The following is a 25,328-nucleotide window of genomic DNA, read 5'->3' on the forward strand; positions in this document are numbered from 1 at the left end:
TCACGGTCATGTACACTAGCTTTGAGACATACCATATCTGACAAAGATGGGGATCATCATGATTAAGAATGATTTGCTTTCCATGAGAAATTCTCTCTCCATTGTGCATGCACACTTGGCATTTAGATGGTTCCACACAGCGTCTCAAAACCTCATCTAAGATTTCACCTGAAAAACAGAGATGGATAAAACGGCATGAGTAGTGTAATGAGTCCGACTGGAATGCGCTCTCCCGTTTCAGGAAAGATTCCTGAGATTTTTACCTACTGTAAAATGAGCAGCTAAAACAATGACAGCAGGTTATATTAATCCTGTCTAAACTGATATGTAGAGGAATATTCCATCATCCATCCATCCATCCATCCATTATCCACCGCTTATCCGGGTCCGGGTCGCGGGGGAAGCAGTCGGAGCAAAGAAACCCAGACCTCCCTCTCCCCAGCCACCGATGCCAGCTCCTCCGGGGGTATACCGAGGCATTCCCTGGCCAGTCGAGACATATAGTCTCTCCAGCGTGTTCTTGGTCTGCCCCGGGGCCTCCTCCCCATTGGACATGCCCGGAACACCTCTCCAGGAAGGCGACCAGGAGGCATCCGAACCAGATGCCCGAACCACCTCAACTGGCTCCTCTCGACGTGGAGGAGCAGCGGCTCTACTCCGAGTCTCTCCTGGATGTCCGAGCTCCTAACCCTGTCTCTAAGGGAGAGTCCAGACATCCTGCGGAGAAAACTCATTTCAGCCGCTTGTACCCGCGATCTCGTTCTTTCGGTCACTACCCAAAGCTCGTGACCATAGGTGAGGGTTGGGACGTAGATTGAACGGTAAATCGAGAGCTTTGCTTTTCTGCTCAGCTCTTTCTTCACCACAACGGTTTTCTTGAGAATCAAGGAGCTAGAAGAGGCACGTACTCATGAAATATACAGTTCAAATGTGAAGTGTGAGTCTGCATCCTTATTCAAAACCACAAAATGACCTAAAGTCTCTCAGTGAAGAAATAATTTTGGTTGCTTTGTTTTATGCACAATAGCAACCTCCATACTCATACTACACATTATGTTACCATTAATTGATTTGGATTTGGAAAATGCGTGAAGGATTAGTAGTTTTGTCATTTTCACTACCATTATCTATTTTCAAGGGCTAGAAGATAAGTTTGTTGAGGGCTGGATATTTTTGGGTGGTGGGTGTAATATTGTACTGTCTCTTTAAGATGATTCTTTATTAGCGCAAGAAAGAAATCATGCAGATGAAAAAATTAGTGAATTGGTGCTCTATATTGTTCATTTTGAGCCAGTAAATGTTCAATTTTAAAAAATTAAAGTCTGTGTGGAGAGTGATTCATTACAGTGGGCTGTTCTCAGAACAGTTTTGACAGGCTAAATACTCTAGTAGCTCTGCTATGTACAATCAGCACTGTGTGATGGCAGTGCATGAATCAAGTAGCCATTCCCATCTGTTATTTTGCCAAGATTTCTTATCCAGTGCAAATCCCCTTAAACATTCCAGACATCCTGTGGTAAAATGACATTAACGCAGCTCCCCGCGTAAAACTAATCCCGTCTGAATAGGGCTTTAGTAATGCATAATTCTGCTTCATTATTTGTTGTCCATAAAATGTAGATTGGCCATGCATTTTGTGTGTGGTATTTACCTGGTGGGCAGGAAGAATGGCAGCCCTCTAGACACTTGTTTGGGCAGTTTAGAGGTTCTGGGTGCTGGCATGTTATAGGACAAGCACTTCCGCAGGCATTAAACCGCCACATACATTCCACCCCTGCATCCTTATTCAAATCCTCACAGCTCAGTGCTGAAACACACAACACATTTCAAATGACTTATAACCTTAAGTTAATAAATTGTTATCTAGGGTGACCAGATCTGAGATGGTGAAAAAGAGGACACGTCTCCGTTGGTGGGTGGACTACTGACGTGCAATTAAATGTTTACAGAGAACCAATCGACCAATAACGGTAGCTCTACAGTCAGACGGTCCAGTCCGAAGATTTTAGGCTACTTCACCACTCCCCCTTCTCACTCACCGGACATTTTTTTAAGTCTAAAAAAGAGGACATGTCCGGGTAAAAGAGGACATGTCCGGGTAAAAGAGGACATGTCCGGGTAAAAGAGGACGTCTGGTCACCCTATTGTTATCAATGCAAAAAAATGTACTAATAAATATCGTAATCAATTGGAAACTATAATGCTATACAACACAACACCAAAACACATATAATTGTATCTATTGCTGCATATTGCTTTGTATTGTTTTTCAAATATTATGGCTATTGTGATTGCTGGGGGCTAACATCTTAGCTTTAACTGACAATTGTTTTCTGTCAGACAATGCTGTCCCCTATTTTGAGCTCTCACAACCTGGTTGATTACTTTATTAGTTGGATTTGGACATTTCTCATGCCGTGTGTTCCCATCATAATAAATTTACCACTTACTCATTTATCTCAGGATTTTCCATTGTGCTCCACAGACAATCCCAATATGATACTATTTGTGGATTTGTGAAGCTAATAAATGTAAAGAACATTTTTGCTACATTGAAAAGTTTTGTACCGAGGCAACAATATCAAATTGAATTTATTAAAACACTATGTAAATCACTACATTCCCATACAGTACACAGTATTGATTTTTAACAGTGCATCACTTTATTCAGTGCACCTCTGTCTAATTCAAACGTCCGTAAAAGACTTCTACTCCAGTTTGTGACTGTGTGACTATGTACACTGCTCTGCACATGTCTGTTTTGATGTTCTTGTATAACATAATGATTCAACTAAAGGTTCATCACTGAAGCATGCACACTAGCTTTAGGTCTTCAGTCTTTTCTGTATGTAACATATGCTGTGGGCTTCTTGACTCACGGCACAATTCATTAGACCTCCATTCCACCACCACACCCTTCTGGGCACACTCATGAGCATAGGCAGCGATGGCGTCACAGAAACACCCACAGTCCCCCACTGATGCACAGGAACATGTGTCATGAGTGCAGATCTCCCAGTATGGCTCAGGATCCACCTGAGAGAAACAGAGCTGTGAGTCAAAAAGGCACTGTGAGGAAAAGTAGTGGGTCAATAACTGGTGTAAGAATTACTAACCACACTGTTACACTCCCTGAAGGGGGCGCTGTTGAGCACACGACACGACTGCTCCACTGTTACCAGCTTTGCCATATCACTATTGCACTGAGACTGGACCTATAAACACCCCAACAAACACACACACAAACCTACAGGTACAGTAAAATGTAAATTCATTCCATTCCAGAAAACATTTGTTGTGTTTATTTGTAAAATGAAGCCAAAAAAGGCAGCTTTTAATTTATTTAATAAAGTTAATATTAATCATTATGCATCACTGATATTTCTGTATGTGTAGAGCACACTGCGAAAAATGCATTCTAAAATATAAAAGTCATTTATGTCATGGAATTTAGTAGTATTTTTTTCAAACTACCTGTTTTAAACTTCCTGTAAAGCACTTTGTAAACTCAAGCTGTGTGCTGACTGTGTAGTAGTCACCTGAACAGCATCAGCACAGCTGGTTCGAACCTTCCAGGAGTTTCCAAAGTCTACAGGGTCCACCTCCATCTGATTATTACTGCTTAGCTGGTCATTATTTTGATTGCCATCAAAGTTACCACAGAGACCACACACTTTGCCCTGAGAAGCAAAAACAAGGGATTCAACAAAATTAAATTATGTACAAACATGCATTATGTTATATATCATCGCTGTCCAGTTAAAAACATGTGCCTTCATTTTTGTGCATTTTTAGTTTACTACATAATTTGTACTTCAGATTGTGTGAAAACTTCATGAGGAATTGACGAGTGGAAATGCTCTAAAATTACTTGGAAAAAATCTTATTACATTCCATTGAAAGTTAAAAAGCTTATTTTCTAGCTCCTTTATTAAAGTTACAATTTTGGGAGATACATGTTTTTCAGTGGACAGTGATGATATATAAGGGACATAGATATGATTCAACATTCTAACATCGTTATAAAAACAAACTTGTGTTCATTACCCTGTACTCTCCGCTGATCTGTAATACAATGTGAGTTCCAGTGTCCCAGGTGATTGAAATGTGTTTTCCCAGCAGAACAATATAGTACAGTCCAGAACGCACAATCTCCACATCTGTGTCCTTCATCACTGGCTTTCTCATCCTCACCTACAGATACAGAATGAAACTATGAATGATCTTTGTGATGATCAAAGCGGGCAGGAGTGTGTGTGTGTGTGTGTGTGTGTGTGTGTGTGTGCGTCTCAGAAAGTTGTGTCTGGTAGTCTGTAAGGCAAGATCAAAAAGCAAGAAAGACCCAAGGAAGACAGTAAACTAGATCATTTATGTGTATAAATTGTGGATTGTGTTTGTGTACACAAGACCTCTCCTTGCTCCATGGTGATTAGTCCTCCCATATAAACTACACTGATGCTTTTACTGCAGCGATGACCTATGGATCCACAAGCTGAGTTTTCCACCAGAACCCGAAACATACCATCCAAACCGTTACAGAAGTCCTACAGAGAGAAGTTTTTACATTACTGTTCAAAAGTTTAGATTTAGTACAAAGAACAAACTTTCTTTAAATAAATATACCTGATTATATTATAATGATAGAATTATAACAGGAAGATATTTTACACATACACAGACAATAAACAGAGCCATAGACGATTGTAAAGAAACTGATTAAGCTTCATAGCTTTAACCCAGGATAGAGCGCCAATCCATATCTGGGTTCACACACACATACAGACATTCATTCACACCAGGACAGTTAATAGACAGAAGCCAATTCACCTACCCTCCATGTTTTTGGACTGTGGGAGGAAACTCACGCGGACACGGGGAGAACATGGAAACTCCACCCAGATGGGACTTGAACCCAAGATCCCAGCGCTGGGAGGCGAACCTGCTAACCACTAAGCCACCGTGCTGCAATGTGCTTTTTTTTTAATTGTTTTTTTTGTCATTTTGGTATTAATACTTGATACTAATTTTATTATCTTTATTATCTCAGTGCTATACAGCTGTCTTAGTCATTTAAAGATCTTCTGCAACTCTGTTTATCATTCAGTTGATGACTAACCTGAGCAAGGATGTACTGACATGGTCCAGGGAATGTATACTTTAGTCCATCAAAGCTGATGTAGTGTGAATCCCCCACTGTACGACACACGCCATCACAAATTTTCTGTGTGCATTTCCACTGCCGGCCACCACACACACTAAGAGAGAACAGGGATTAGCAAACAAAGAGAAAACTCTCTCCTAGTAGCACAGTCTGTAATGATAGCTCATAGGACAGTAATTACCAGGTGTTGCAGTCAATGTTGATGGTCTGTCCAGGAGAATAGGCGTGGTTGTTATGGAAACAGGGACACTGGTCTGGAGGAATGCATTCTTTTCTGTGTCGAACCTGCAAATGATGTGCAAACTACTTACAGGCCAGTTTAAATGTATCCATTAAAAGCTAATCTGCTTCTCATCATATATTCATCGCTGAGCTCAGATACAGATGTTGGACATTTCTTTATGGAAGAGTCACTGAATCGACTTATTAGAAGAGATGTCTACAAACATTAGGTGCTAAAAAGGGTTTGATTTCACTGACTAATCTTAGATTAAACTTAAATATCAGAGTTTCATTATTCAAGAGAAAATGTCACGCCAGGTACTTTTTTATTCCTTAAATAACGTTTCCTTCACTAAATTTAACCTGAAATTGCTTATTGGTCCATTTTTAAACAAGATTAAACATATGTCTGTACTGACCAAGAGTTATAACACTGCTAGCATGTGTTTTGGTGTTCACACATACCGTCCCAGGAGGACACACACAACCGGAGATGCAGCCCTGGCTCACACACTCCAGATCTATGTTCTGGCATGTCCTCGCACACTCTATGCCCACACCCCTTGAACTCTCACATTGTAACTTCTGCAGTGGTGCTGGGCAGGAGACTGAGCGTCGCTCTGTATAATCATACAGTACACATACACACACATTTGAAGATGTCATCATTTCTAATACATGATAAATACCTTTGAAAAGGCAACACAAAACCCTGGTGCACTTACTAATGCATGTTTATATTTTCAATATAAATTAACTATATGGGCTAAAATGATATGCCACATTTTTTAATGTAATGGACAACAAGCCTTGTTTTACAGCAAGCTGCATTTGTATTCTGGGTTAAAACCAGAAGCAGATTTTCAGAGTGCACTGTGGAAAGTACCTCGGGTGAGAGGAGGTTCATCAAAAAACAGATCAGACAACACTGATGCTGGAAGTTCACTGGAACTGCAGCGCATTGAGCCGTTCTCACAGTAACTGCAATCAGAATCAGAATGCTTTATTAATGTTCTGGTGAGCGCTCACACCTATACAGAGGATATCTTACACAAAACAGAATACCAAAGGGCTGTCATCACTTCAATAAATTTTGTGAATGAATGTTGTATTTCATTTAATGAAAATTAACAGATACCTGTTTACAAATGTATAAGTCATTAATAAAGCAATTTTTAAATGCAATATTAAATCAGATTACAAGTGTTTAAGGAGCTATTACATGCATGAAAATTATGCAAACACCAGTCATATTGCCTAGACTAGATTCCAGAGTGTGCATTTGTCTGCTTTACTGACCAGATTGAGTGGTGATCAGCAAACATGTCGTTGGGCTGGTAGATCTCTCCACTATAATGGCAGGAGCACTGGTCTGCAGGCACGCACTCTCCTGTGTCACTGAGATAAAGCCCACGAGGACAGAAACAGCCCTCCTCACACACACTGCGGCACTCGATGTCCGGCAGCGAGAGGGAACGGCATGTCTGATTACACACAGTCCCGCAAACCTCATATGCCTGATTACCTGGACAGGTCAGCTCTGTTCACACATGTGCAACACACACACACAAGCACACAAACACACACAAGTTCATTTTCAGAAGTACATGAGTAAGAAAACCAAAGCTAGAAAATGTACTTTCACATGAAGGTTCAACTCCTTATACTGCAGTCACTGTGTTCAATAAGACACTGTGTTCAATAATACAGAGCTTTATTCACTATTCATTCATTAATTATCTGTAACCGCTTATCCAATTGAGAGTCGCGGTGGGTCCAGAGCCTACCTGGAATCATTGGGCACAAGGCGGGAATACACCCTGGAGGGGGCGCCAGTTTTTCACAAGGCAACACAGACACACACACATTCACTCACACACACGGACACTTTGGAGTCACCAATCCACCTACCAACGTGTGTTTTTGGACTGTGGGAGGAAACCGGAGCACCCGGAGGAAACTCACGCGGAAAACACACCAACTCCTCACAGACATTCACCCAGGTCCCTGGAGCTGTGTGACTGCGACACTACCTGCTGCGTCACCGTGCCGCCCGCTTTATTCACTAACTTATATTAATTATATTCACACGTATTTCTATTATAAAACTAATGAATAATGTCTGGGGCGGCACGGTGGTGCAGCAGGTAGGTGTCACAGTCACACAGCTCCAGGGACCTGGAGGTTGTGGGTTCTATTCCCACTCTGGGTGAATGTCTGTGAGGAGTTGGTGTGTTCTCCCCGTGTCCGCGTGGGTTTCCTCCGGGTGCTCCGGTTTCCTCCCACAGTCCAAAAACACACGTTAGTAGGTGGATTGGTGACTCAAAAGTGTCCGAGTGTGTGAGTGAATGTGTGTGTGTGTCTGTGTTGCCCTGTGAAGGACTGACGCCCCCTCCAGGGTGTATTCCCACCTTGCGCCCAATAATTCCAGGTAGGCTCTGGACCCACCGCGACCCTGAACTGGATAAGCGCTTACAGATAATGAATGAATGAATGAATGAATGAATAATGTCTGTACTTATAAGAGTGTGGAACTGAAGTGTGGACCTGCTGAGTGATTCCTAGGATTTGAAATTTTATTTACTGAAGTGTGTGCGTGTGTGAGTGTGTGTGTGTTACCGCAGTATCCCTGTCCTCTCCAGTTGATAAGCACTCCCCTCGCAGAGCATGCAGCTGCGTAGCTGCTGATGGCTGCACAAAGACACTCCTGTCCGTCTGTGCAGGAGCAGACGTCATAGCGACAGTTCTTCAGGTATGGAGCTGGGTTCACCTCATGATGACATGGCTCAAACTTTACCGACAACAGCACTGCACATGCCTCTTCTGCAAAGCGAACTGCACGCACACACGCACGCACACACACACACACACACACACACACACACACACACACACAATTTCTGTATTTTTGTGGTGTTCAAGATTTTGTGAAAACTCAAAATGGCCAATGTTCCAATAACATTAAAAGTGAATATATTGTGGGGGACGTTTGAAATAGCTATTAATTATATACATTAAAGGCAATGCCTGCAGAATCATATGCATCATAATTGATGTTCAAACACCTCACTTATACCATCCAAAATTAGATCAGGCATAGATTTGCTGCCATCTAGCGTTGAAAGGGGTAATGTGATTACATACTTGCCATGGACATGACAGACTTTATTTCAAATCACATACTTCAAGTACACCTTACATAATCCATTCTCTCCATTATATCAGCAATGCTGAAAAATATGAATTGCATCTGTGTGTGTATGTGTGTATGAGTGAGACAGAGAGAGATAGAAGAGAGAACATGAGCGTGCATGTGTCTACCTCTTTTTGGATTTAAGCTGCATGGATCAGAAGGTTGTTTCTGGATGTTGTCACACTCTGCGTTCATCTTCCATGCATTTCCAAAACCCTCCACCCGTGTCTCCACCAGCCCACCCGCCGTGAGGAAGTCGTCTCCTTGGTTACCATTATAGTTACCACACAGCCCACAGGTTTTACCAGAATAGAGTGGACTGAGCTATATATCCACACACACACACACACACACACACACACACACACTGGATAATTTTAACTTTTTTGTTTTATAGGCACAAATACAATTATATAGTCAGTGATTATAAAATGCCTCCTACCCTCAGCATTACACGCCCACGGCCATCCCAGTCTAGCTGAAGATCTTCTCCATAGTTCAGCCTTACAGATGACAATACAGTACTTTGGATTCGCAATTTTCCTAAGTGAGAAAGTGTTTGTGGGTGTGTGTTGGTGGAAGAGAGAGAGAGAGAGAGAGAGAGAGAGAGAGAGAGAGAAACATATATAACTTTCAGCTAAACACATGATTGTTGCATCATTATGCTCTAATTAATTCCCATGTTGACAGACCATTGATTAAAGGTGTTTGGACGTCCATTCCATCCACAGAGACCACACCACCGTGTTTAAGTCTTATTGTCTGATTGGCCAACCCATGGAACTTCAATGTGACTGAACGTGTGCACACAGCTTCCTGGTCATCTGCACACTAAGGTTAAAAAAAATAGTAATTTATAAACAACAGGTAATTTTATTATATATTATATATATCCCAGAGACAAAATCTTTTAATTTTAAGTCAAAATCTGTTCAGAAGCATTAAACAGATATCTCAGTACATTAAATGCTAGATCAAATCTTTTTGCACTTTTTGCTTTTAATCAAGTTGACTTTCTATTTCTCAAACATGAAAGCTTGGACTGATGCCAGAAATTCCATTCATTGTGTATTTTTATAACTTGTTTGGAAAGTTTAGGAAACTACTTTGACCTGCCCCTTCCTTATTTAAGTAAATTATCTTGTATTTAATTTCCTCAACATATTTCATGCAAAATATAAAAGTCAATTTGGCAAGAAAAAAAGGGCAAATGAAGGCAGACTGACTTCAGCAAAGTGCTATATTAAACCTGTAGATGTACCTGCACAGTCTCTATGATGGCGGAGAATATGTTGGTTTGGCAGTCTTTAGCAAGCAGATACTGGCAGAACCCACTGAAGGTGAAGAATTTATTATCAAACGTTTTAAAGTGAGACTGTCCTGTAACCACACACTCTCCTGCAGAGAAACACAGATTAAGAGAAACAGGCTGAGATGGGTAATAATATTCCAGATGTTTTTCATATTCAGTTTATTTCCAATTAAAATCCCATGTTTACATACATTGACTGTATTATGATACGAACATAACATGCATAAATTGACATTTAACAATTGCTTATGACATCAATGGAAAATCCTCACCTGGGCATTCCTCATTAGTGCATTCCCAAGATCCATGACGACACACACTATAAAAACAACATGACACTATGAATAGATATAGAATGTGTACTCGGCTCTGCTGTTTGTGGGCACTCTGTGTGTTGTTATGTGTATGTGTGTGTGTGAGTGTGTGTTTGTTGTCAGTCTCACCATGTGTTGCAGTTCTGTGAGATAGTGGAACCAGGAGGGTAGCGTTTACCCGTGTGATGACACGAACACTGTGACACTTCAACACAACGATCTCCATCCAGCACCTTACCCACTAACATACAAACACACACACATACACACATATACATACATATTTGCACACAGACAATGCACAGAGCCATGTTTTCATGTATATAGCATAAGAAACATAATTAATTAAAAATTATACAGACAAGACCAAAAGGCTATTAGCTGGAGCCATAGGCTAACATTAAATTATTGTGGCACGTGATTCCCTTTAAACAATAAATGGTGGCACTATAACTTTATTTCCTATCTAGTTATTACATAATGATTAATGATTAATGGCAAATTTATTACTTTCATCTCCAAGAATGAAGTAGTCTATATCCCATTACCCACATACCCACCTCGCAATACACAAATATAAATGCACACCATTGATTCCAAATTCTACTGGTAATTATGAACACTGTAATTCATATAAAACTGGAAATTCTCACTGAATAAAACAGCCTTCACTTTGGGAATTACTGTCACATCACAACTAATTCAATAAAAGTTGTGCCTAGAGCCTACTGGCCTTAAACTATCATTTAACATTTAACCATTTGCAGCCTAATGCTATGTTCTGTAGTGAGGAATTAGATCCACTTTCTCATCAGTAACAGATTCATGACATAGGCTATTATTTATAATTTTAACTCATTTGAATGTTTTTGTTTATGAATGTTCCATGTATTACACAAATTTGTAACATACCTCATCCAGATACATTCAATACACTTTTAATAAGCATAAAAATAAAATCTTTTGTTTAACTGACAACAGTGTTATTACCTGGTATCAGTATTAACTCCTCAGTCAGTTCCATGGCCACAAGAAACGAGTATAAATGCCATAGATATATAAAAACACTTAGCAGGAGGTGAAAGTCCACAGATATATATGAAACCCATGCAAATTTAAAGGGCTATGTGGTAGGTAAAAAGAGAAATAAAAGGGCAACAATATTGAGGTATTATTTCAACAGGGGCGTAAGTGTTTAGAGAGAGTAAAACTTCACAGTCTTCAGGGTTTATTTACTGACACCTGTGTTGTGTGTTTCTGTCATCACAAACATGAATATCCACAGCTTATTGTTTGATTGTTGTGCAAAAAATGCCTTAAAAATCACAGAAATGAATGTACCTACACTCCCACATTAACAAATGCACTCTGATCTGTTTACTGTTAGTGTAGTTAGTGAAAAACAAAACAGTTAATCATGCCAAGTGTTCGGCCAAGAGTGTTTAAGACTATATTTTCTTTACTCCAGTTGTATACACTAGCATATCTGATTACTGTTCATTATTTATAAAGATATATCATATGACACACAGACTTATTCAAAGATTTGGGCAACCCTAATCAAATAATATATTATATTAATGATCTAAGGGAAAATAAGCACACATTCTCTACTAAAAACAAACTTTTTGTCTCATCTTGTTTCCTCTTAATCCATCTCAGGGTTTATTGTGGAAACAGAGCAAGTCAAGAATACCAGGCATTCCATTATCCTGGCATTCTCAGGCCAGCTAGGAGATATCATCCCTCCAGGGGTCTACCCTAGTACCTTCCAGTGGGAGGCACCAAGTGTGCATTCTTACCAGATGCTCAAACCACCACAAATGGCTATTCTCAATGTGAAAGAGTGGTAGTTCTACTCTGACCCTGCAGACAGTGTATCTCCACCGTGTGGAGACAAGGCACATCCCAGACAGAGTCTAATGCCCACATTGAACAAGCCTGAATTTCTGCTGAGAATGCAAACACAAATCATACTCTGCAGAGTACAAGGACCGAACGGCTAGCCTCAGTGACCCTGGTTTCCCATACTCCCACATCACCTCCCACAGAGTAGTGGAATATGGTCTTATGCCTTCTACTATCAAAAACATGTAGAGTGGAGTAACAAACTCCCATGCCCCATCAATTATTTGTGAGTGTGTGAAGAGTTGATCCACCATTCCATGTGAAAATGTAAATGTGTGAAAAGTTCTTTTGGATGTGACAGTTGCAATGTTTCTGGGCAGATTCCTCTGCCAGTCTTTCCCAGAAAACACTCACTATGTTTGGACCTATCAGGACTGCCTTCCAGTTTTGCCCACCATCATATCCAACTCACCACCAGATGGTGATAACATGACAACTCTGCCCCTCGTATGGCCTCAGGTCAAAGACATGACCACAAGTTGACCATTAATCCTTGGTGCAATGTGCTCCTGTATCATGACCCCTGAGCAACCTTGGATTCAAACCATGACTGGCACAGAAGTGACATTCCACTGCCTGGGTCCAGATCAGACAGGCTGTTCCTCCCAGTCTCCAGGTCAGTGTGTGGTCGATCTGGACCTTCTAGTTTACTGAGACAAACTCCAAATGTATGGCTGCCAGCTTTGGACTTGTGTGTATTTCTACAGTAGCCATGCCTGAATATAAAACAAACTTCTGCATATTTAAATAAAGAATAAAATTTGTTTTTTTATGTAGAACAAATTCAACAAATCAGGGTTGTTCAGAACTTTACATGGAGCAGTACATTGCCCAAATGAAGGCCCAGGTGAAGGTGAATAATCTGAATGGTTTGATGTCTCACCTGCACAGCTGCAGCCGTCCACACATTCCTCCCTACACACTTCATGGATGTTGAGACTCTGACAAGAAGTGGAACATGCCTGAGAGCATTCATGGTACTGCATCCCTACTGGACACTTTGGAGCTGCACACACAGATACACATAATACTGATCATTCACAAGAATGAGAGGTATGTTTTTATTTTGACATGCATGCTATGTGTTTTGTATGTTTATTGTGAATAAATATGAAAGGCACTCACTGCACATGCTCTGTGTGTGCCAATCTGGTAGTACCAGACCATGGCTGGCACAAGTGCGTGCATATTCCAGCAAGGCCTGGCACACACATTCCTCACCGTCTCCACAATTACATACGTCTGATTCACACACTGACGCAAATGCATCTGTATCCACTAGGTGAGCACAACGCAGGAACACTGGAGAGGTACGCAGTGCCTCACACCTCGAGATCAAGTTCTACATGTACACACATGCAATCACAAAGATTTTATAAACATGCATTTGAAGTAAATGTAAAATAAAAGAGCACAGAGATCATTTTCTCAAGCATATTTACTGAAACAATATGCTGTGGCCCACTTGCCCTCAGGTTCTCAGTTCAATATTAAGTAGAGAGCCAGTTTTCCATAGTGGGACAGTGATGGAATTTATTCCCCTCGCTACTTGGTAGCTGATGTGTGGTCAGTGTACAGGTGGAGATTGGCTACTTTTGCATCATCCAGGTGGATGCAGCACAGTGATGATAGAAGCAAACCCCTAATGGATGCAAATGTATGTAAAGTTCTTTGGGTATCTAGAAAACCTCTATAGAGTTTTAACTATGATTAATTTACTAAAGACATCAGGTTTTGTGTTTTTGAAGGATTTTGTGCTCTGTAGTGACTAATCGATTGGTTTTAAGGGGGACTTTATTTAACTTTATTGGTACTGAACTTTTTGATATAGGTATATATTTTCTTGTGATGAGATTTGTGTTGATTGACATGTGGGAAGTTGTTGACTGACCCTGGTAGAGGTTCCTGTGCTGTTACAGCTCTGAGCAGGTGGTGTTATACGTTTGCAGGTTTCTGAAGCTCCATTCATGGCCCAAGAATTGGCAAAGTCCAATGGATCCTCTGTCACAAAACCTAAACATACACACACACACATTATGTTGCCATCAAACATTAACAAAACTGTTTTTACTCTTTAAGCTTTCTTTTGTTTACCTGCAGTAAGAGATGAAAGAGACGATTGCTAGGATCTTGTGCAAAGCTAAAGGCAAATGTGATTTTCAGTATTTTCTGAAGAACGATGTTATAATGCATGTACATTTCATGATGTTCTGTTCTGTGATGTGGTGGCACAGTGGCCTCAGAAGTAGTGTCTTTGAGTCCTGAGGTTGTGGGATTAATCTACACCTCAGTTTACTGTTCATGGGTAGTTTTGTGTGTTAATAAACAACAACAACAACAACAATAATAACAAGGTATTTAAAGCACTTTTCAATGACCCAAAGACGCTGATTACAAATTACAAACCCTAAGAAACATAACAAACTAAAAAAACATGTCTGTATGAGTTTCCACCAGGTGCTCCAATTTTCTACCACAGAACATGTTGGTAAACTGGTAACTGACTATACAAAATTGTTCTCATATATGAGTGTGTGGATGACCAAGCAAGTTTGTTATTCTTTGTGATGGACTAGTGCCTAGTGCAGTGTGTTTTTCTGCCTTGACTCCAATGGTTCAGAAGGGGACCCACCCATAACTTTGATCCCCTGATCCTCTGATAAATTTTGTGCTTTACAAGCCTTTACTTTAATGTCGGCCATTAACAAACTTTTATTATTTACTCACAAAGACCTCACAAATCATTATTTTGGCTATATATATATATATATATATATATATATATATATATATATATATATATATAATTTCTTTGTTGTAACAATGCTTCTTGGCAATAAATCTTATACCAGGGGTCAACCCGAGGCTCCAGGGCTCTTTGATCCCTCTGATGCGGCTCAGCTTTTGAAAATAATTACTGAGTATTTAATTAAAATGTATTTTATTTTAGTTCGTTCATTTTCAAAATGTAATTCTATGAAGATTATGGCGCTCTTGTAACATCTAAAATATTTTAATATTTAAAATATTTTGTCGCTCTTAATACACGTCACAACTTCCAACATGCGACACCCGCCAGTGTGCGGTTTCTTGAACTTTTTTACCCCGCTGACTGCACGGCGCCAGTATAAGGATGGCGGCACGCAGAGAGAGGACAGCATTTTTGTTTGCTGCCAGTGGATAATTTAAGTTCGGCGTTGTTTTTCCCCATTACTACAAGGACTCAAATAGACATTGAGTATTTTACTTAACCGTCACCACAACGTCTTTTTTCGGAGTTAAAAATGTTTTGTTGCATGCAGAAATCTTATTTCATTAATGTTATTTCATTAATTAATTTCATAAATGTAACACAGTGTAGTTTGTTTATACATAGCACAAAGGCAAAAAAAAAACGCTGTTATACGCAGTGTTATTTCATGTAAAATTTCAAAAGGGTTTTGTGGCTCCCAGTGTTTTCTTTACTGTGTGAAACGGGTCCAAATGGATCTTTGAGTGGTAAAGGTTGCCGACCCCTGCCTTATACCGCTGGAAGCCTGATAATTTCCCTTTTAAATTGTGGCACATTTGTTAGGAACATGCATTTGTGGGATAAGCAGCAAAGCTGAGTATGTGGGTTGAAGAAACAAGGCATATTGGCAATTTAACTATTTATTTATTTAACAAACAGGAGCCTCAGTAGCGTGTGTAAGAACCATACACAGCCACAACAGCCTCCACCTCCTCCTCAAGCTGGTCACCAGCCTGGTCACACACTGCTGTGGGATGGCATCCAATTCTTCAACCAGCATTTGCCACAAGTCAGCCGACGTGGTTGTGTTGGTCACTGTGGCACAAACAGCACGCCCAAGCTGATCCCACAAGTGTTCAATGGGGTTGAGGTCAGGACGCTGACAGGACGTTTCATCCTCTCCACTCCCACATTCTGGAGGTAGTCTCTGATAAACCCTGCTCTGTGGAGGTGAGCGTTGTTATCTTGGAGGACAGAGTTCTGTCTCAGACTGTGGAGATATGGGATTGCCACTGGTTGCAGAATTTCATCTCTACTGCTCATCCCACAAATGCATGTCCCTTACAAATGTCACACCATTTAAAAGGGAAACTATCAGGCTTTCCAAATGTATAGGATTTATTGCCAAGAGGCATTGTTACAACAAAGAAATAAACCAACACAAGTGTCCTTAATATATATTTCCTATATATATATATATATAATTTTTTTTTTCTTTTTGGACACATACACAAAAACACTTGGATGAAAATCAAGCTGAAAAATAATTATCCTGAATGTTGAATTTTTTGTTATTTCATAACATACAGTAGTTTCACAGTGTGTTGATTTGTCAGATAATACAAATAAAAATATAGATGACTGACAAAGTTCAGACCTTAAAAATGGTGAAAGACAGTGTTACTGAGAAAAAGCCCTCAGCCTCATGCACACATTCAAAGAGCAGTTAAAAAGCACACAGTGATTTCCCACTGTTTTGTCTTATTCAGGAAAGTCAACTCCACCCATTTCCCCAACCCATATTTCACCTTCTTGTGCAGTGTAGTCATCACCAGGGTAAGAGTTGTAGTTGCCACAGAGACCACAGCTGTGGTTGCCATGGTGTTTGGCGAGGGTGAGCTGAATGTTGTGCGCAGGATCGATGTGGACAGAGAAACCAAACTCCTCACTCCACAAACGCACACTACCCAACTCAAAACCAGCAAACACAGAGCTTGATGCATATGGCAGAGGGAGCCTATAATATGCACACACAAACACACACACACACACACAGGCACAAAAAGGTGCACAATGTAATTAAAGCATTGCTAAAATATTTAAAGCTGGCCTGTTACAATAAAATGAACACCAACATTTTGACAATTATAATAGAAAATAAAAAATATTATTACATGCCATTATACAATATTAATAAAATACATTGTAATATTTTCTGAACCATACACACAAATCTCTCTTATTGTGCGTTCACACTAGCAGGCAACAAGTTGCTTACGTCACCCCAAGTTTGTCTCTTGTGGGTGTGTCGTGGCTGCTCCTGTTGTCTCGGGGGTGGGCGGTTCAGAGAGCAGAAGTTAGCCCTGTGTTTACGATTGGTTCGAATAATTTCTTGCAACTCGTCTGCATAAAGAACATCTCAACTTGATTTATTGCTTGCTGCTGAATCATGGCTATAAATCGCATTCTACCATAGGAAATGACTGGAGGCTTGTCGCTTTGTCTCCTGCTAGTGTGAACGGGGGTTTAAAGACAGACCTGGTTAGACCAATCAATACTTCATTAATATTCCATGGTTAAATTTTGACACATTTCCTTGAACTTACAAAGAGCAAACAGAAACATGTTCACACCACAAACACTCCCAGTTAAAGCCAGGGAGCAGATGCTTATAATAGAAGACAGTAACTGGATACTTCAGCATCTGTTCTTTCACTTTTATGATTAATACAGTTGGAGTCAACAGGTTTTCTGTTCTAGTAGTAGGAAATATTTCAAAATAATTGGTCATGGTACAGATCTAGTTGATATAGGTCAGACAAGTGCTGCAGTATTCCCTTCAAGTTGTACTTCATTAAGTTAAATCAAGTGTGCTGATAGTGGAATGTAATAAATAATTGCAATATCTGGGGCATTGATATAAAAGGAACCAAACCAGCATCCTTCTAACCATTTCAGGATTAACTTTTTTTTTATTCTTTACCTTTCTGCTCCTTGTGACAGGGTTCCATCCACAGTCAGATGCAACTCAACGGCCTCTCCAAGGAAAATAGTCACTCCTTTTCTTCTGCCTTGGGAGAAATCACCTGAAACAGAAGAAACCAAATCTTCAGTTAGTTTGTTCTTAAGATCAATATTTCTCTGAATAAATTGTATTAGTTTGGCATTCAATAGTGTAACATTTTGGGTGAAAGCATCTGTTAAATGTATGCATATTTCCCTCCAAGCACATTCCTCAGAACAATGGGGTCCATAGGAACTGAGGCTGCTGGTGTGGAAAGATGTTTTATTTGCCCATTTATAGCTTTCAGCCATAACATAGGCAGGAAACTTATGAGAGTTAGAGTTACCCAATATTGAGAAGGTTCTTTGATGGCAGTCTCCAGCCAGCATATAGCTACAGTCCCCAGGGAATTCATAAATGACTCCATCAAATGTGTGTATGTGCTGCCGGCCAAACAAGCTACAGCGAGCTGCTCCCTCCGCCACCACATGACCTGGAAGTAAGGATGAAAGAATTAGTAGCTCTTTGTTGCTCTCTCTTAACACTCATGAGGAGCCCTGAAACACAAGGCAAGTTGAAAACACTCCAGTTACATCTAAGGGAAACAAAGTGAGGACAGGGGGATTTTGGCATTATAATGGTTAACCTACATTTCCTATTGTTAAAATTGCACTAGGAAATAACAAAAGTCTTTGTATTTGATGCAGATTTCTTAGAAGTAGTTAGAAGATTTAGAAGTAGAATGATACACAATGGTAATTTGTATATAAGGTATAAACCTGTATACAGGTAAATAAGATTATATGTCAAAATCTGAAAGGTCAAACACAAAAAAACTCTAAAGTACCACAGCTATAAAACACATGTCATAAAATCCAGGTTTATGTATTGAATATGCACACACACTGCAGATAAATCGGAATGACAAAATAATAAATAGCAGCAAAATATATCAAAAAACAAACAGGAAGCACTTGCCTGCCAAATGAAAGACCGTAAGCCATGTGACTGCATTCCAACCTCTAAGCTGAAGCCTCATCTGTGAGAAACATGGAGAAATGGGCTTGATTAAACATTAATCACAGCATCTTTTTTTAATCAAATCAATCTACGTTTCCCAACAAGTGCACCCTTTAAAACTGTAGTTGCCTACATTATTTCCATTATGCCACATGCAGTCAATCAGCCAAGATGAAGGTAGTATATATTCTGTTGCTATAAGTTTAAATGGACAAAATTCAGACTGCTGCAAGATAGCTAAGGTTGTGTGATTATGCTGGCATTCAGTTTTCTCAGCGCTAAACTCTATTAAGCCTTAGTACTCCAGAGTAAGTGTGACTGTTTATGTTTTTATTTTGAGGATAAATATTGAGTAAGTTAGGTTACGTAGCTTTAAATCATGCCAAATGCAAAAGCCCTATGCTATGTGTCAAAAATAACACATCTATATTTCTAGCACAAACATTCAAGACCAACTTGCAACACAATTACTATTTGCTGACATTTCTATCACTTAAGTTGTTGGAAAAAAATCCTGAAGTGGTCAGGCATGATAAGGATATGTAAATTATCTTTTTATTCAACAATTATTAATGTTTTTAGGAAATTATTGTACAAAACATACCATTTAAAACACTTACTGCCCACATAACCATGCATATGAATACAGATGCATTTAAAATTACAAGGTTTTTACTCTGCAAATACAAACACACACATGCACACATACACACACTCAGTACAGTACCTTAAGGACAGAATGCACTTCGCCTCTCCCAAACACCTGCCTGCGTTCTGACTCCTGTCTTGAAGTACTCTCCCAGCTTCAAAACTGGTTTTACGTTCTCTTATGACTCACAACTCTGGAGACATAACCACAGCCCTGGCATGAAATGAAGGCGTGATTTTATAGTGCAGTGAGAAAGAGAGAGAGAAAGCGGGAGAGAGATGTGTGATTTCCTTTCTCGTACTCATTAACGGTGAACAATAGGAGGAAGTCTGGGCACAGGAGGAAGCAAAGGATTAGTCTGGCAGTGAAGACAGATAAGACAAATCAACCAAGTACTGTGATGCCAAACTAAACATTAAGAACAGTCACAAACACACTCTCTCATGTAGACACACTGCATTAAGACCCTTACTGCAAAGCCAAAATCACTACACACACAACACATTTATTAAATCCCATGCAGAGTTCATATATTACTCAGCAACTCAGCAAATATCTCAGCAGCAGGAAGTACAAAATCAGTGCAGACCCACATATATTCTGTTATAAAATCAACATCAGAAAATAAAAGCTTTTCAAATGGAGTAAGAACACAACACTTCAAGCATTCTATTGTTAGACAATCTGATTTCCTTGGGTTGCTTTTGTTCCTGGAACAACATTTATCAAGCAGATCTAGGACCAAAAAACATATCCAATCAGGTGTAGCATTTCACTGTGATGTCATTACAACCGAGAAGATTCAAACTACAATTAATCTCGCTTCCAGCATCAGTAGGTACTGCACTGTTTACAAGCAAGTTCATACATTTTCTGTAATTTGTAGTAATACATTTTTAAGTAAAATTAAAATGTGGCTTTTAGGGTTATAGATTTGTGAACGGTTGGATAATTTTGAAAGAGATTATACACACCATAGCCCAGTTTTGGGAAGATGATTTTATTTCTTACTTGATAATATTAGCTTATTGCCTCACTTTAAATTTTCAAAGGTAAGTGAATTCCTTGGAGCTTAGTATCCAACATTGGTTTTTCGTATATAATAATCGGCTTCCTCTTAAATGTAACCAGCTGACTGAGAACATTCGAAGCCGACTTCTATTAAATCAATAATAAAAACATTCCTGTTTGAGCAGCTCCATTTAAAGTACTTTTCACTTTTTATTCTGGAATTTCACTTTAGATTTTTTTTCTTTTATTATATCATTTTAACTGTTTGAACCATTTTAATCATGTTTTATTTAATTGCCAAATGTAAGTAATCCAAATGCCTTTCATACTTATATTTTCTTTGTTTTACTTGTTTTAAAGCCTTTTATATTTTTTTCTTTAACTCCTGTTTACTGTTTCTTTTGAGTCTGTAAAATACTTTGAATTGCGCTTGTGTATGAAAGGTCCTCAATAAATAAACTTGCTTGCCAAACTGATCAACAACAGATTAAACGCAGTTATCTCTATACTATTTACTTAGCCTGATTAGTTTGCTAAATTAACATCTTTTTTTGCACTGTGAGAATAGCAATTTATTTTTTCACTGAAATTCAATTTGATTATTTAAATTCAGCCAGCAAACCGGATGTATGCCTGTTACAGCCTGTCTAGGTAGGCCGCAACATAAAGTAAAAAGGAAAAAAAAAAAAAAGTATATATGTCTCCCCCAACTCCTCACACTTCAGTCCCACCAGACCAAGGAAACGACAGGTTCACCAGAATTCAGTCTCCAAATGTTTTATTTACTCCAAGATGACAATGGAAGCAAAACTTCAGGAGTGGTCTAAGCCTAAAATAAACAAATCCCATTCCACCCAACATATATAACTTACCTACCCAAATCAATAAAGAAAGAAAATACAAAAACATTACCTAACTCCCTAACATAAACAGAATGCAAGTCAACCCCTTTAATGAAAATAAATAAGGCTACACCCCCTACAGCTTCCAAATGAGTAGGAGAACTATGAGGTTAACACCACATTAGACAGCTGACTCACACACAATAGCATGAGCTGAATCACAAACAATAGTATGTTCACAGATGCACATACACACAAGCTTTAGTCTGGCAGGAAGAAGCAATGACCAGGAGGAAGAGGAGGAGCTCCTTTCAGTCATCCAGCAGGGCTTTAAATCTGTTCCGCCTTAATCCTGTCAGCCAACCGGAGCACGGTTCCAGCAGCAAATCAGCAGCAGCACCTGTGGCATTTACTCAGGATAGAGAAACAACACAAATAAGTCACCAGACGTAACACCCCCACCCTACAGAATCAAACAACATGTTTGAAACTATAAAATTAAACACGTGACAAAGCATCAGCAACTATATTTTCACTTCCCTTTTTATGATGCATCTCTAGTGGGAAAGATTGTACCAACAATGACCATCTCAAAAGACGTTGATTATGATTGCTCATTCGGTTAAGGAAGACCAGTGGGTTGTGGTCAGTGTAAACCACTATCGGCACTGAACTTGATCCAACATAAACTTCGAAATGTTGCAAAGCCAACAAAAGAGCTAACGTTTCCTTTTCGATAGTACTATAGTTTAACTGATGTTTGTTGAATTTCTTTGAAAAATAACAAACAGGATGGTCAATGCCTTGGTGATCTTCCTGTAGCAATACAGCCCCTGCACCTGTCCCACTTGCATCTACTTCAAGTTTAAAAGGTATCTCAAAATTTGGTGCAGTAAGGACTGGAGAGTTACACAAAACAGCTTTGATGGCGTCAAAAGCTAATTTACACTCTGGAGACCACATGAATAGCTGTCCCTTCTGAAGTAGGTCAGTAAGAGGAGACACTAGACTAGAAAAGTTTCTACAAAACGCACGATAAAACCCAGCCATTCCTAAAAATCTCCTTAACTCACGCCGGTTAGTGGGGGCAGGAAAATCCAAAATGGCAGAAATCTTGGCCTGTACAGGCCGGACTTGACCTTGGCCAACCTCACGACCCAAGTAAGTCACTACAGCTTTAGCAAATTCACATTTTGCTAAATTTAATGTAAGAGAAGCATTCTGCAACCGACTGAACACTTCTGAAAGAGTTTGCAAATGGTCAACCCAGTTAGATGAATAAATGACAATATCATCCAAATATGCATCACAATTAGTTATACCAACTAACACATGATTCATCAAACGTTGAAAAGTAGCAGGAGCATTTCTAAGTCCAAAAGGAAGAACTGTATATTGTAGAAAACTATCAGGAGTTACAAAAGCAGAAATATCAGAAGCACGCTGGGTTAATGGCACTTGCCAGTAACCTTTCAGTAAATCTAGTTTTGTAACAAATTTTGCAGATCCAACTCTATCAATACAGTCCTCCATTCTAGGAAGTGGAAACGAATCAGGTGTAGTAATAGAATTAACTCTCCGGTAATCTGTACAAAAACGCACTGACCCGTCAGGTTTCGGCACCACTATACATGGAGAACTCCAAGAACTTGTGCTGGGAACAGCAAACCCTGTGTCCATCAAATATTCTACTTCCTTTTGCATCAAACTCCTTTTAACTGGATTAACCCGATACGCATTTTGTTTAATGGGTCTATGATTATCAACATCTATGTCATGATGCACAAGGGACGTCTGAGATGGAATATCTGAAAACAAAGATATGTGACCCTGAATAAGACTTATCACATCCTCACGATCACTCTCAGATAAATGCATTAAGTGTGATGGTAAATCAGCTAATATCTCTGAATTGGATAAACGTGCTGGCACAAAAGGTACACTACGCAATGTTAACCCATCTTCTTCAGGGTTATACACAAGCGGGATAACAGCAACAGTAGAAGTAGTGGTTTTAGCAGTAGGCAACACTTCACAACTTCCCACAGGACCACGACATACATAGGCCTTTAACATATTGATATGGCAGACGCGACTTTTCCTTTTCCGGTCAGGGGTTTTAACCACATAATCTGTTTCACTAAGTTTGGATTCAATTACGTAAGGACCAGAAAATTTAGCCTGTAAGGCTGAACCAGAGATAGGCAGAAATACTAAAACTTTATCTCCAGGAAGAAATTCACGACACCTTGCTCTTTTGTCAAAACGACGTTTCATTTTAACTTGAGCAGCAGTTAATGAAGCCATAGCTATTTTACAAGCGTTATGCAGACGTTCACGAAACGCACTCACATACTCCAACACATTGTGTTTTTCTGACAACTGCTCAGCACTCAATTGCTCATGGAGCATTCTAAGTGGTCCCCGAACTGTATGTGCGAACACCAACTGTGCAGGACTAAATCCAAGAGATTCCTGAACTACCTCCCGTAAAGCAAACAAAAGAAAAGGGACTCCCTCATCCCAATCACGTCCTGATTCAAAGCAGTATTTGCGCAGCATAGATTTTAATGTTTGGTGAAATCGCTCCAATGCCCCTTGTGATTCTGGGTGATAGGCACTAGCTACTTGATGTTTAATTGACATCTCATTAATCACTTGAGAAAAAATCTTAGAGATGAAATTGGAACCCTGATCTGTTTGAATAACCTTGGGCAACCCAAATGTAGAGCAGAATTTCACCAAAGCCTTAACCACTGCCTTAGAGCTGATGGTGCGTAAGGGAATGGCCTCAGGATAACGAGTAGCAGAACACATTATTGTTAACAAATATTCATGTCCTGCCTTTGTCCTAGGCAATGGACCCACACAATCCAAAATGATTTTCTCGAAAGGCTCCCCCATCACCGGTATTGGATGAAGGGGAGCTGACGGAATTGACTGATTAGGTTTACCTACTAGTTGGCATACATGACAAGAACGACAGAAATTTGAAACATCACTCCTGAGTCCCGGCCAAAAGAAATGTCTCAAAATACGGTCATAAGTCTTAGCAACTCCTAAATGACCAGAAAATGCATTCTCATGTGCTAGGCTCAAAACAGGACCTCTATAAGCCTCTGGAATAACAATCTGATGGATAGTGTTCCAACCCAAATCAGAGGTTCCTGTAGGTGTCCACTTTCGTTTCAAAATTCCCTCACTGACAAAATAAGCAACCGCTAATTTATTTATATCCCCCTCCGGAACAGTTTTAGCAAAACACAAGGCTAAAGATGCATCACCTTGCTGAGCTTCAATCAGCTGCTTTCTCCCAATTTTTAACCCTGTCATAATCACTTCCCCAAAAATTTTTTTATCACCACTTGCTTTTGTCTCCTTCACAACTGGTGGACCTTGAGGTGCCATAAATGTCCCTAAAAGGGGTACCTCTGGAGTTTTACGAGCTTGAGCCCTTGTTACCACACAACCAGGGAACAAAGATAAAATTTTTGGATCGACGTCACCAGTTTCAGGCATCACACTCACTTCTGGCAAAGGAAACACTTTTCCTCCAGCCAAATCGTTCCCAAGAATGAGGGAGACACCTGCAACTGGCAACCTATCTCGCACAGCAACCTTCACAAGACCTTTAACTAACCCAGATTTCAAATAAATCGTGTGCAAGGGAACTTGCAGATGACCCATCTCAATACCCCGTACCAAAACAGAAGACCCACAAAACGTCTTTTCGGAGAAGGGCAACACACTTTCTAAAATAAACGACTGAGCAGCTCCGGTATCTCGTAATATTTTAACAGGATGTAAATCATGATCCTGCTCTACAATTGAAACCCACCCATTCAATAAAAAAGGCTTATACCCGTCATCCAGGCAAGGTTTGGAACTTTGCAAAGACGACAAGGCATCCGATTTTGCCAGACCCACACTTTTGAGATGCTGTTTGTTTCTTTTCTTTTGC

At 39.7% G+C, this 25,328-nt stretch overlaps 1 protein-coding gene across 1 annotated transcript in view; it reads right to left on the reverse strand.

Annotated features, from left to right (window-relative positions):
• vwf (von Willebrand factor) overlaps window positions 1–19,722 on the reverse strand; it is a 34,459-nt gene extending 14,737 nt beyond the window's left edge. The window contains exons 1-27 of the mRNA XM_066684670.1: window positions 19,593–19,722; window positions 18,824–18,884; window positions 18,192–18,338; window positions 17,825–17,927; window positions 16,650–16,858; window positions 14,002–14,123; window positions 13,236–13,452; window positions 12,994–13,116; window positions 10,332–10,443; window positions 10,161–10,207; window positions 9,838–9,974; window positions 9,269–9,407; window positions 9,019–9,119; window positions 8,705–8,900; window positions 8,003–8,218; window positions 6,683–6,923; window positions 6,270–6,364; window positions 5,849–6,003; window positions 5,343–5,446; window positions 5,117–5,255; window positions 4,410–4,544; window positions 4,048–4,194; window positions 3,540–3,680; window positions 3,117–3,215; window positions 2,880–3,036; window positions 1,652–1,807; window positions 33–168 (exon numbers count right to left, since the gene is read on the reverse strand). Coding sequence (XP_066540767.1) covers window positions 33–168; window positions 1,652–1,807; window positions 2,880–3,036; window positions 3,117–3,215; window positions 3,540–3,680; window positions 4,048–4,194; window positions 4,410–4,544; window positions 5,117–5,255; window positions 5,343–5,446; window positions 5,849–6,003; window positions 6,270–6,364; window positions 6,683–6,923; window positions 8,003–8,218; window positions 8,705–8,900; window positions 9,019–9,119; window positions 9,269–9,407; window positions 9,838–9,974; window positions 10,161–10,207; window positions 10,332–10,443; window positions 12,994–13,116; window positions 13,236–13,452; window positions 14,002–14,123; window positions 16,650–16,858; window positions 17,825–17,927; window positions 18,192–18,338; window positions 18,824–18,884 — 3,635 coding nt within the window. The 5' untranslated portion in view covers window positions 19,593–19,722. The remainder of the gene's footprint in view (window positions 1–32; window positions 169–1,651; window positions 1,808–2,879; window positions 3,037–3,116; window positions 3,216–3,539; window positions 3,681–4,047; window positions 4,195–4,409; window positions 4,545–5,116; window positions 5,256–5,342; window positions 5,447–5,848; window positions 6,004–6,269; window positions 6,365–6,682; window positions 6,924–8,002; window positions 8,219–8,704; window positions 8,901–9,018; window positions 9,120–9,268; window positions 9,408–9,837; window positions 9,975–10,160; window positions 10,208–10,331; window positions 10,444–12,993; window positions 13,117–13,235; window positions 13,453–14,001; window positions 14,124–16,649; window positions 16,859–17,824; window positions 17,928–18,191; window positions 18,339–18,823; window positions 18,885–19,592) is intronic.
• Window positions 19,723–25,328: the final 5,606 nt, after the last annotated feature.

This window comes from Hoplias malabaricus, chromosome 11 (assembly GCF_029633855.1).
Source record: "Hoplias malabaricus isolate fHopMal1 chromosome 11, fHopMal1.hap1, whole genome shotgun sequence".
NCBI lineage: Eukaryota > Metazoa > Chordata > Actinopteri > Characiformes > Erythrinidae > Hoplias > Hoplias malabaricus.